Source organism: Episyrphus balteatus, chromosome 1, assembly GCF_945859705.1.
Source record: "Episyrphus balteatus chromosome 1, idEpiBalt1.1, whole genome shotgun sequence".
NCBI classification, from domain to species: domain Eukaryota; kingdom Metazoa; phylum Arthropoda; class Insecta; order Diptera; family Syrphidae; genus Episyrphus; species Episyrphus balteatus.
This window is the reverse complement of record NC_079134.1, coordinates 5,770,446-5,783,438: the sequence shown is the minus strand read 5'-3', so window position 1 is coordinate 5,783,438 and position 12,993 is coordinate 5,770,446. Positions and strand designations below refer to the sequence as shown.

General features: G+C 34.0%; 2 protein-coding genes across 2 annotated transcripts; one reads left to right on the top strand and one right to left on the bottom strand.

Annotated features, from left to right (window-relative positions):
* Positions 1–1,645: 1,645 nt before the first annotated feature.
* On the bottom strand, positions 1,646–5,799 carry LOC129921428 (ubiA prenyltransferase domain-containing protein 1 homolog). The gene is made up of 3 exons (XM_056003242.1): positions 5,274–5,799; positions 4,721–5,180; positions 1,646–2,410 (listed from the first exon to the last, which is right to left on the bottom strand). The coding sequence occupies exons 2-3, from the start codon at positions 5,156–5,158 to the stop codon at positions 1,772–1,774; spliced, it is 1,077 nt and encodes a 358-aa protein (XP_055859217.1). The 5' UTR covers positions 5,159–5,180; positions 5,274–5,799; the 3' UTR covers positions 1,646–1,771.
* A 5,505-nt stretch (positions 5,800–11,304) lies between these two features.
* On the top strand, positions 11,305–12,878 carry LOC129921572 (zinc finger protein 572). The gene is made up of 4 exons (XM_056003471.1): positions 11,305–11,454; positions 11,534–11,676; positions 11,740–11,865; positions 11,922–12,878. Exons 1-4 carry the CDS (start codon positions 11,332–11,334, stop codon positions 12,721–12,723), a joined length of 1,194 nt encoding a protein of 397 aa, XP_055859446.1. The 5' UTR covers positions 11,305–11,331; the 3' UTR covers positions 12,724–12,878.
* The last annotated feature ends 115 nt before the right edge of the window (positions 12,879–12,993 follow it).

The following is a 12,993-nucleotide window of genomic DNA, read 5'->3' as shown; positions in this document are numbered from 1 at the left end:
AAGTTATTACATTACATTAAAAAAAGTGTCAGAATCAGAAGACCATAACGCACTAACCGTGAGTTGCACACAGTGATTTGAATGGAAAGAGAGGGATTTGCTGATCAATAGCCATCTCAAACCAATTTAATACCTCGAAGTTATGGCTTTTCATGGTGAGGTTTTGTCCAATACGTCGCGTCGGTGTCCTTTTTTGACGGCGGTATATACTTGGTTTTGACTTTTAAGCTAATACGCTCAAAAAAGCGCAACGATAATTTTAATCCTCTTCCACTTCGATACCCACAAAAGCGCTATTCTCATCGAGCTCGAATATTGGCCATCGAAAGATAGATGTTTTTCAAAACCAATTTCACGAAATTATTATAGTGAATCTCTTGATTCAAGTGAATCGAATAGCAGAATAGGGCTAATACTTAAAAAAACATACACCAAAAAATGGTTTTCACAATAAGTTTTGTTTTGTTTATTTTTGATCTACCGTCTACTTTTGCTAGGCTTACATTTTAATATAAATATTTTTTGTTTGTTTTTGAGTAAATACACTTAAAACTAAAATCGTTTGTTAGAATTTTAATTGATATCTTTATTCTGTTTTTATTTGTTTTTTTTTTCTTTTAAATTTTTTTTTTTGTAGTACAACTCTATTTACGGTAATTTCTTGTAATTTTTTTTATAATTTTAATTTCATTTGATTCTTAAAAAAATGTAAAACTCCTATGAATATTTTTTTTTTTATATAATTTATTTTATTATTATTTTTTTGTTGTATTAATATTTTGATCCTCTTTCTAAAAAAAAAGTTTTTAAAAACGTTTCACTCTCAATAAATAACAATTAAATAAAATTATTAATAAAGTCTATATAAACACGGTTGAATTCATAAATATTTTATAATAATTATTTTTAAAGAATTGCTGAAAAATATTTCAAGTATTTTATTTTTCTTGTAATTTATGATTTCTTAAAAAAAAAGAAACAAGTTAATTGGGACTGATGAGAAATTTAAAATTATATAAAATAAAATATTAACAAAACAACTACTACTTTGGGACAATAGATCATAAAATAATAATTACAGTTAGGTACAATCAACAGTGTGTTTGTTTTGTGTGTGTTTCTAAACGATAATTATATGTAAAATGTTTTATTAAATAAAAATGGTGTGTGTCTGTTGTAAATTGTGTATATGTTTTTATGCTCAGCGTCGTTTTAAAATTACTTATTGTCGAGTTTCTCTTTAGTTATGTTTTATTTGTTTAACAGCTTATTTATGTACTTAACTAATATAATTACCATTTTAACATAAAAAAGTTAAAACAAGTTGGTGACTAATGCGCTTATTTTATAACTTCGAAGCAAAATCTTTACGAGAAATATTTTATGATGAATAAAGCTCTCACAGATTGATTGGTTTTTTTAAGCCCCCAATCACAGCTGCCGTTTTTTTTATTTTTTGTTTAATTTATAAATTTTGAGATAGGAAAAAATTGTTAAAAACAATATTTCCTCGCGTTCGTACGTATGCAATTATGCATAAATATTATATAAATAAAAATTAAGTATTTATTCTTATTATTTTGTTCACACTTTTTTTTTTGTTAACATCGAATACCTACTTATATAATGTAGTTCGCTACAGTAATTGATTTTTTAATGTATTTGTTTTTATTTTGTTTGAGCATATAAATTCTCTTATTATTCCAAAGCATTATATTTCATACAATATGTATTTTTATTTTTAAGATTAAAAGTCTGAAGGTCACACATTTTAATACCTTCTAAAGCTGAATGCGGGCAGTTTCTTTGCACAGCAACAGGCTACCACGTACAATATTCCAAAAAAGAAATTTAATTTAGCCGTTTGTCTGGGTACAGAATTCATTGTCTGTTCGTTACGGAATAGCTTTTCGATTTTGAATGCCTGTGGCACTGTGATGAGGGGTAGCAAGAACCACAATGAGTATTTTAAGCCATAAACTACAAAAATGCTATATGGAGTAAATAGAAGTAAAGCGTATAGGACATGTGATGATGTCCGGCCGATTAGGATGGCCAAGGTGACAATGCCAGCTTTGCGATCGTTTTCAACGTCACGGGTATTGTTGCTATGTAAAATAGCTTCAGTGTTGAGTGCTAATGGAATTGCATAATAAATTGTTCGCCAGTCCACGTGACCTGTTTGAGTCATAAAAGCAAATAGCACCGAAAGAGGTCCAAACAAAATTAGAATAACAACATCGCCGAGAGCAATGTATTTGAAACCAATGCCACCAGTGTAGAGGAAGCTCGATGAAAGTCCACCGAAATAGATAAGTGCTAGATGTTCCATTTTTGCTGGACTCAATATGGCTAGGAAAATAAAACCAATACAGCCAGCCATGTAGAGGATAGCTCCGAGGGAAACAACCTGAAAAAAAGAGAAACAAATAAATGTTGAATTAAATTTAAATAACAAACTATTTGTTACGAAATAATTTTGAATTACGAGTAATAGCACTATTAAATTTAGGTTCAGATTTTTGTGGATTTTCTAGATGTGAAATAAAAAGTTCATCTTAGGTGATTTCAAAGCATCATTTAATTTTTTTTTTTTTTTCAAATCCAAATTAGCCCTCATCAGCAAAATCAATGCCTTCAAATGATACAATTCCCGTTCTCAAGTTGCAGAATTTTACAATTAGGATTCTAACAGGCGAGCGATATATCAATTACAGGCGCCTAAACATTGAATAAAAGAAATTTATTTTGAAGGTTTTTGAATGAACGACGTACAACGACGCGTTTGTGCTACCAAGTACAGAGTCTTATAAGAAAGACAACGATTATATACGATTTTTTCGTATAGTCCTCTCTCTGAAATCTAATATCTTTTAAACGATGGCAACTACAAAAAAAAGCACATATGTAAGCACATAAGTTCTTTTTATAAAAAACATCCTATAATTTTAAATATTTGTCGAAAACCGCGTTTCAGAAGAGTTAAGTACGAAAAACTGTTATTTTTAATTTTTGTCCAAATTAAAACATTTTGTTTTTTTTTTTTTTTAATTATAGCTCTGAGAGACAAAACCTGACTTAAATTATTAGGTAGAGGAGCACATAATCTATAAATGCTTTGAAATATTCAAAAAAAAAAACATTTTCAGTCTATGAAGTGAGTTAAAAATATATATAATATAATATTTTAAAATTGCGATATCTTCTAAACGATTACTCGAAGAAAAAAAGTAACACATTTTTTTTTAGATTTTTTTTTTGTTTATACACATGGGACTTTTGACAATTTACTTCATTCGATGTTTTAATGCTCTGTCGGCGAACCCCACAGGCGGATCACTAGTGTGAAGCAGATACGTGAGACGTATTGAATTTCGAAGAATATCGGGTAGGTCATTAATGAAAACGAGAAAAATATCGGGCCTAAGTGTCTACCTTGAGGCACACCAGATGAAACCAAAATAGGCTTTTTAATGTACGAATCAATATAGACATACTGGCAACGACCTGTTAGATAGGTTATCAAGCAACGAAGCATCCTAGAATGAAATCCTATATTTTCGAGTTTTTTTTATCAAAGTTTTGTGATCCACCCTCTGAAAGGCCTTGGCAAAATCCGTATAGGTAACATCTACTTGGCAGCCCTTTTCTATTGAATTAAGAACATAATGGCAAGGTTTGAAGTAGGGAACTTCCGCATGATTTGGGATATCCGCCTCCGCACCCGCAATAATCAATGCGAATTTTCATGCGGATGTGGATGCAAAGAAGATGCGACAAGAAAGAAGTTGGGTGCAGCCAGCTAATGGCGCGTACTAGTCGGAGTCACACCGAGTAATTCGTCTGTTACTGATTGAAAAAATTCACATCCGCAACATCCCTAGTTTGAAGAAGTCGATCTGTGGTGGTCAGTGAAATGGGCTATCTAAACAAGAGTGCATCTTGTGCAAGAAGCCTACATTTTGTCCCATGAAGATGAAAGCTTTTTATTTTATTCCATAGAAATGCTTAAGGCTCGATTTATTCTGCAGTTTTTAACTCAAAAGGCAAAATAACAATCCATAAATACAAAAACCCGAACCAAACATACAGTTAACTTGAATTTTTAAAAATCCCCTAAAAAAACTATAACAACTTTACTGCATTAAAACAAAACAAAAAATAAATAAATTCAAATATCTATTGGCGGTATAGCCGGCAATAACTTAAAGACAAACACCCTCTAGCTCAAATACAAAAAAAAAAAAAAAAAAAAAACGAAGGATATGCCGCAGAAGGTCAAATCATTGAAAAAGCTCTTTAACCCATTTTGCCACTTCAAGTTATCTCAAAAGAGTAAACAAAAATCTTAGTTGACCTAATTTTAATTAAAAGACAGAAAAAAAAATCTAAAAAGAAGCTTTTCCAAACTTCAACAAAAGTAGGTTTAAAAGCAAATCCAATAAAAAAAGTTTTCTCAATGTTCAATTTAGATGATGAAAATTAAATGTTAATATGAATTCATTAGAAATAAATCTGCCTGCCTATAAAAAATGTTACTTTTGTTTATATGCATTCTAATACAAATAAGAAAAAATTTGTTTACCCAAAACGAATAACAGAAGCACATCAAAGGTTATATAAATGTTTACAAAAAAACTGAGAGGAGATGCGTGGTGTTAGAAACAAGGTGTTTCATCTATTTAAGAATACAAAAACAAATAAACAAACTTAAACTTACCTCATCTTTGGATAGAATATGATCAACAAGAGTCCGGTCGTCTGCCTTGCGATTGTCGATTCCTTTAATAAAGTCAAAATAAGTGTTTACCACATTGCCCGCACAGTGAACAGTCACAACGGTAAAGATGGTCAGAACAAATGTAATGAAATTGAAATCGGATGCCCATTGGGATCGGTAAGCTAGGGCGGATCCCATTAGAGTAGGAACTAGACTGGCAGACAGTGACCACGGACGCAATGCGTGTAAATATGTCTTGAGCTTCATAAATGTCCCTGGATGGTGGTGGGTTGGGCGGCCTCCAGATTGGGGCATGCCATTCGATAGAATCTTTGAATTCGGCTCTGATTGTCCATTGGTATCGGCATTGCATTGACTCTTGTTTCCATCTGATGTGGGCACAAGCATTGGCACTCTCTGCTGTGACTCGGTAGACATTTTTTCTGCTCACTTAACTTCACTGGGAAATGGAAACAAAATATAGGAATCAACTAAACTGTTTACGAATGTGACAAACTGTGAATGAAAACTTCACTCGAAAGCAATGCAATACCTGACCAAGTAGTGTTCCAAATATATTCACAAACTAGACTAGAGAATATCAGACAATACAATTAAAAGAGTATCATTCGAAAAATTAAATATATTCCAATACAAAATTCTTTCTTTTGATTTTTGCGGCAGCTGTTGTATAGAGAGATAGCTTTGTTATGGTAATATAAACACTTCTCTCAGAATCAGCACATAAATCAGAGAATCCTCGTCTTCTCTTCATACAAAATAATGGATAATAATTATTATGCCAATTCTAAAGGGTGAGAATATAACAATTGTTCGGTTCGTAACATTGCTCTGTTTTTTTTTTTTTTCAATTGATTTTTATTGTTGCAAAGAATTTTGGTACACAAAATGTTTTATATTTAGAATTGAGAAAGATTTTTTTTTTGTTTATGAGAAAATAATGAAATTCGACATCCCGCAAGGTGAGAAAGGTGCAAATGGAAAATTGTGGTTCCAAAAAAAATAAAATACTTTTCGCTGGAGGTGATTTTTTTTTTATTTTTTTTTCTAATCAAACAACTGTCACGTCACCTAAAAAATCATGCTTTCACTTTCTGGCACATGTAGTTAGCAGAATTGAATTGAATTGAATTTTATTGAGTCTTCAAAGTTAGGTTACATTTTATATCTTATTCTAACAATAGCTTTTATTGTACTAAAGTGGCTATAAAGTATTGCCTTCTTTTTCGAGTATTTTTTTTGTAAAGCCTCGTGGCTGTCAGTATTTATATAAAACTAAATATATGGTTGGACTGCTTTTGCTCATAAGCATTTAGTTGAATTTGTTTGTGACGGTAGTCACGAATACATATATACAATAAACTTAACCTATCTTAAAACTACATATATACGAAAACTGGCCAGTGCAGTGATATGCTTAATATCTAACATATTGCTTGAGATTTTTATTTTTTTTTCGTTTCTTTTCTTTTTTGTTTCTTTTGAGTTTATGAAGCGAGAGCGCCATATATACATTAAACATACAAGTAAAATCACAGTATACGAGAGTGTATGAGCAACATTTTAACATTGAGATATACATTTAGGGTGACTGAGTGAAAGATTCGATTAATGGTGTAGAGAGGAAGATACATTTTGGTATACATTGATGTTGTTTCTCTATCTTTACGAGCGATAGCTCTTCTTAATTTATAAAATAGTATAGATACATTTGGTAGGAGGTACAAAATGAAATAGTCAGTAAAGTAGTATGAATGTGCTCAACACTAATACAAAATAGATCACAGAATTTTAATTACATAGATACTAGGATGAGAACAATAACATTGTAGCAAACAATAAAACATTCAATTTAGATGAAATTAAATCAATTAACTGGCGAATATGTTTTAAAGTATTTTTGATGTACTAGGGAATAGCTTAACCTAAGGGTTAAGTACTGCCCTCCTGTATATGGAAATGTAGAGTTTTTTGTTGGGTATGTTTTTTTTTTTTTTTTTTTTTTTTTTTTTTTGTTTTTTTTTTTTTTTTTTTTGGTTTTTTTTTTTTTTTTTTTTTTTTTTTTTAACGATTTGATAAGATTTGTTTTAAAATTCTAAAATTTCATACGAGATCATGTGGTGGCAGTTAAAGTAGAATGTTAAAAATTCAAATTTTGAATTTGGAATAGCCACGAATTTGGTTTGGCGTGGCAGTTAAGTAATATTATGGAGGGGAGATCTCGGTGGGATCAAAATCCGTTGAGAAAATACCGAGTGGCGATAGATAGTTCACGTTGTCCCAAGAGAACCCAGTCTGAAATGAACTGTTTCGTAAATGATGTCTTTTTTTGACAAGAGAGGCGAGCCCCTGAAGCTCATCAATTCTGAGAACATATAATTGTCGATGTAAACTTTATGCCTATTATTTAAGTGGGTTTCCTGGATAAACGCCACTGAACATTTGCTTGCTAAGAGAATTTTCGATAATTCCATTCTCCTAGTTTGACTTCTTAGAAACGAAATGTTGATAGTTATAGGTATAATAACATTATTTTGAGCTAATAAGGAGCTGGTTTACCAGCTCAAGGTAAGCTAAACGTTTGCTGACTATTGAGTCGAAATTCGCAAGATTAGACATAAAGTGCTCGATTTTTGCTATGAGTTTGCTCATTTCAATACCAAAGAGGTCTTTGGAAAGGTTCATAAAATCGCTTATCAGACCAGCTCCCGATGAGTTGTGATTAGCTTTCGGTGGTTTGGAGCCGCTAGAGAGGTTGAAACCAGGAATCTGCGATTCCTGAAGGTGACTGGCGAAAGAGACACCAGGGGCAACAAGGTTACCATTGGCAATTGCTTTTGTAAAGGCTTTGGCATTATTAATTTTTTCATTAGCTGTTCTAACTTTTAGTTTTCTAAGGTTTTCGTATTGTTTGTAAGCCGAGCAGCCTTTGAAATTAGCTGGGTGGTTTTCTTTACAGTTAATGCATACTGCCTTGCTCCCCTCCTGTTTGGAGACGGTGCAGTGACCTGGCTCGTGGTTGTTTGTGCATTTCACACAATTGTATTTATTGGCGCAATTTTTAGCCAAATGTCCGAATTGCTGACACCGTCTGCACTGAAGGGAGCCCTTGTTGCCCCTGGGCCTCTCCCAATACACTCGCGTGTTAAAAAGATAGCGAATTTTTATCAATTCGTCGGGGCTAGTACCGGGTTTTAATCGAACGAGAAAAAGATTATAACGCGTTTTGGCCGCCTTAGACCTTAAGGTTTCAAAAATAGAAACGTTTTCTACGTTAGGGATTTTAATTTTTAATTCGGCTAAAATTTCCGATTCAGCGAAGTCAGAGGTGAGACCTCTAAGGACAATGTTTGAAGTACGATCTTCCTTCAGAGTGAAGGAGTGCGCCTCAACATTTTCGGTTTTTCTCAACAGATCCATCAATTCCCGATGAACTCCGTTGTTATCTACGTAGAGTCTACTAGAACTACCACGGTTAATGATTTTGTATGAAAAATGAACCGAATTTACTCTAAAATCGTCTACTAATTTTTTAATATTAACATTTCGCATAAAAATAGGAGGGCAGTACTTACCCCTCGAGCTCATAGGCTCGCCTACAGTATTTCTGCTGTTGCCATCCGCTGCTGCTGCTGCTGAGGTTGATGTTGCTGACGTTGTTGCGGTTGAAGATGGTCCCTCGCTGCTGTCCATTTGTCTTATAAGGTTTTGAGGCTCTTGAGCGTCAATTTCAATATCCTCGTCGTTGAAGGTTGACTGATTTGCTTGGAGTGCCAAGTTGGGGCACATGGTGGCACTCTTCGAAGGGTGAATTTTTAGCCCAAGGTTCAAAATGGAGAACTTGTTTTCACTCTGCTCAGCACCCTGAACAGTGTTGCGTTGCGAATTGTTCTTAGCAGAGAACAAAAGTTTGTTACGAGGGGTGAGCCACGAGTAGTCATGTTGCTGTGATTCGGGCACGTCCCTGGTGCATGGACGCTTCGGAGATACAATGCCTGAGTCGGAGTTTCTCAGTGCGAGCAACTGTAATGCAGCATCAAGTTTTTTCCTGCCAGGCTTTTTGCCTTTCAGCTTTTCATCGACTTGCCTCATTGGGCAGCTGGTGTCAAATTGGATTTACAGTAAAATAGCGGGATGCAGGCAGAGCACGCTTCTTTTTAATTCCAAAATGGCGGGTGATTTTGGTTCTTTTTTTTTTTCGATTTTAAGTGAAATTTTAGTAAAACTTTTGCAATTAATTACTTTAAAACTTTTTAGTTAATTAATCCAGTTAAATTTTAATAACTTTCGTTTGAAATTTCAATTTGAATAAAAAATTTTAATTATTTTAATTTTCTTTGCAGAGAGGAAGAACCATCACGTGTCGCCGCCAAAATTGCTCTATGTAGTTAGCAGACGTTCAGGGAATTAGATTTGTTATTATTGATAAGGGATTGTATGCATTTGTATGAAAAATTGATTGGGGATTGAAAAAGTTGAAATGTGCTACCGGTGATCAAAATAAAAAAATAAGATTGGATATTGCGCTAATAACCTGTTTTCGAAAGTCAAATCGAATAGTTTAAATTTGAACTGTCCTAATTTGCGAAATTATCTTCTATAAATTTTAATACCCTCACAAAATGTTTTCCAACGTTAAAATTTTGGCAAGAATTTTGTATGTTAAGGCTTGGCCACACCGGAGGGTATGCGGTAGAGGTACGGGTAGCGGTAACGATATTTGTATGAAAAAAATTCCACATCTGAACGTTAATATGTCAGTTTGGAATTTTTTTCATACAAGTACCGTTACCTCTACCCGTACCGCTACCGCATACCCTCCGGTGTGGCCAAGCCTTTAATTAAAATAAATGAGTCAAAATGGCCGCTTGGGAAAATATAGGTACAAGTACAACGGTACTTTAACCTTGGTGCAGGAACTGGTGAAGGTATACGGCAAGTGGTATTGCTATTCAATTATTTTGTGCTACCTATTCCTCTTCGGTGTGCCAGGTCCAGCACGTCAAAGAATAGCGGTATAGCCAATAGTCTCCCATCCCCGACTAACAATTTTGCTTCTGTAAAGCTTTATACATGCTTCTTTTGCTTCTATAAAGCTTTATAGAAGCAACATTGTTAGTTGGGTCCCCAATGCAATTATTATGGACGACAAAAGTTTCTGGCAAACCTCAAGTCAAGTCAAAAGAACAATAATATGGAGTACTTGTAGCTTCACTACATTTTTTTTCGGTTTTGTCCCTCCACCGTTGCTTCTCCTTTTTTTCCATTCTTTAAGGCTTGGCCACATCGGAGGGTACGCTGTAGAGGTACAGGTAACGGTACGGGTATTTGTATGGAAAAAATTCCAAACTGACACATCAACGTTCGGGTGTGGAATTTTTTTAATACAAATATCGTTGCCGCTACCCGTACCGCTACCGCGTACCCTCCGGTGTGGCCAAGCCTTTATAATAGGGGTATTCACGATTCGATGCAAATGGTCTTGTATCGTTGTAAAAGTGCAAAAGTGTAACATTTTCTTAAAATAAAACAACCAAATATACAGACTACAATTTTTTTACACTTTTACACTTTTGCTATACCCCAACCCTATTGCAAAAATAAAATACAACGGTGTAAAATTTGTTTATTGTAGTTGTAGTAGTAGAAAACAAAATTTTGCATTTTTACACTTTTTTGTTACACCGGATCGTGAATACCCTTAATGTAATTCTTTGTTTTGTTCGGGTTAATTAATTATCACAAATTGTCTTACAACAAAAGAAACAAAATAACGGGATATGAGTGGCAACCGCGATGACCATTATATAAACAAAATAAAATAGACTGTTTATCATGGGCGACGCGACGTCGAGCTCTTCCATTTGTCAAAAACAATTTTACTCTATTGTATTTTTATGTTGCAATAAAGTTAGAGGATAGCTAATGTGCAAGAGTGTTGTAAAATTTTAAATCGTATATTTTTTTGATGTAGCGTTGTAAGATTTCACACTTTTGCAATAGGTAATACTAGACCATCAGTTTCATCGGATCGTGAATACCCGTATTGTAACACCATAATGCATTGACAAGGGACGCTAGGGACGTTTATCCACTTTCAATGAGTGACACACACACAGACAAGTGCATTTTTTTGGATGCAGCAATCAAATAAAAATGAAATGGACCATGCAGGAGCTCATTGCAATTAGTGAAACTAGAGCCCCCTATAAAAGTTTTACGTTTGGAACTGCACAAGCTCTCCATTATAAAATAAATTCTCTTAGACAAGAACATCACAAAGTGGGATGAATTTGATTCTGTGAGGTTGTTGTAAGTATGTAGAGGTTGTCGTTTCACAAAAACATTCAAAATTCCTTTATTATTTTTGGAGATCCAATTAAAAAATAAATTAATAAAAAGAAAAAAGAATAGAACTGGTGTACGCTTCACCTTAAGGTTAGCTCATGAATTTTATTTATCATTGCCAGATGCAAATTTTTGCATTTTAATTTGACAGCTGTCATCCCATTACAAATTTTTTATAAACAAAAGATACCAAAATTTTACAGCACTTTCCAAAACAAGAGAAATTTAATTAATTTAAAGCAATGGATTATAATATTCATAAAATATGTCGAGTATGTTTGGAAGAAGGTGCACTTACTTCAATTTATAGTACTGAATTTGCAATGATGCCAATGACTATGATGATGATGTGCGCTAAAATACGAGTATGAATAAAAGAACACCACTTTATTGTGGTCAGTCTTGGAGACATGTACAAACATTCTTATTTTTAATATTCCTTAGGTATATAAAACCGATGGTCTCCCCGCTGTTATCTGCAACAATTGCATATATCGTCTTGGCGTAGCTTACCATTTCAAACAAGAATGCGAAAATTCTGATATCCGTTTGAGGCAATATCTGGGAATCCTCGAGAGAGGATATGGGTAAGTAGTTAGGAACCATTTCTAATATTGTAATAATTTGCACTAAGAAACAAACAATCACAGTTTATGTGATGCTGAAACAATGACTGATCCTCTACCACAAAGGGAACTAAAGAAGCTATTCCTTGATGAAAAAGACGATGATGTTGATGATGATGACGAGAAAGATGATTCCAAGAGTCGAAAAAGGTACTAAAATGTAAACCATTATTTGAAGATTCTATTTCAAAATTAAAAATTTGCAGTAAACGCAAATCTCGCTATCAGCGTAAAGCCCCGGAAGATCATAAAAAACGTGGTCCCAAACCAATAGAAAAAATGCCACAAACTTGCTACGATTGCAATAAAACCTTTAAATGCGCTGCTCAACTCCAAATGCATATTCGAACGCATACCGGAGAAAAGCCATATGTCTGTAATTACTGTCCCCGTCGTTTTGCCCAAAAATACAATCTCCAGATTCATGTAAGAACTCACACTGGGGAACGTCCATTCCAGTGTGAAATTTGCAGTAAACAGTTTTCTGCTTTGGGTAATTTTCAAGCTCATCAAAAAATCCACACTGGAGTTCGAGATCAAATTTGTCCTGTGTGTCACAAGGCATTTTTGAGTTCTGGCGATTTATCCAAACACATGGTTACACATGCGGGGTTAAGAAACCACCACTGCGATATATGTGGGAAAACATTTAGTCGCAACAGAGATATGGTAGCGCATAAGAAGAAAATTCATTTAAACGAACTCAATAGTGAAAACTTTAAATGTCCCGAATGTCATAAGGTATTTGCGACATCGAGTAGTCTGAGTGTGCATTTTCGTAGTCACGGGGGCAGTACTAGTTCGTTACCATTGGTGCATCAGCCGCCAATAGTTCCGACAGCTATAGGTGGGAGTATGTGTCCACCAACAGCTCCACCACCACCTTCTTTGAGTAGTATTGCTATGGGAATGCCACCACCTCCTCCACCACCTGGAAGTTTAGGAATGCTGGGACATACACAGGGAACTTTATCGCTGATGCATTCACAGCGGTTGCATCCTTATTGATAAATTTATTATAAAAATTCATAAGCTTATGATAATTAAATTTATTTTATTTAAGTATTTATAACCAGTTTAAGTTTTTTTAACATTTTTGTTTATAGTTTAGTTACTTAGCTTTAAATGACTTATTTCAAATAAAGTACAGATAAAGTTTGCTAAGTTTATTTGCTTGGCCAATGACCGTGTACGTTGACAATATACATATCCCCACTAACAATTTTGCTTCTATAATGCTTTACAGAAGCAACAATTGCATCTGTAAAGCTTTATAGA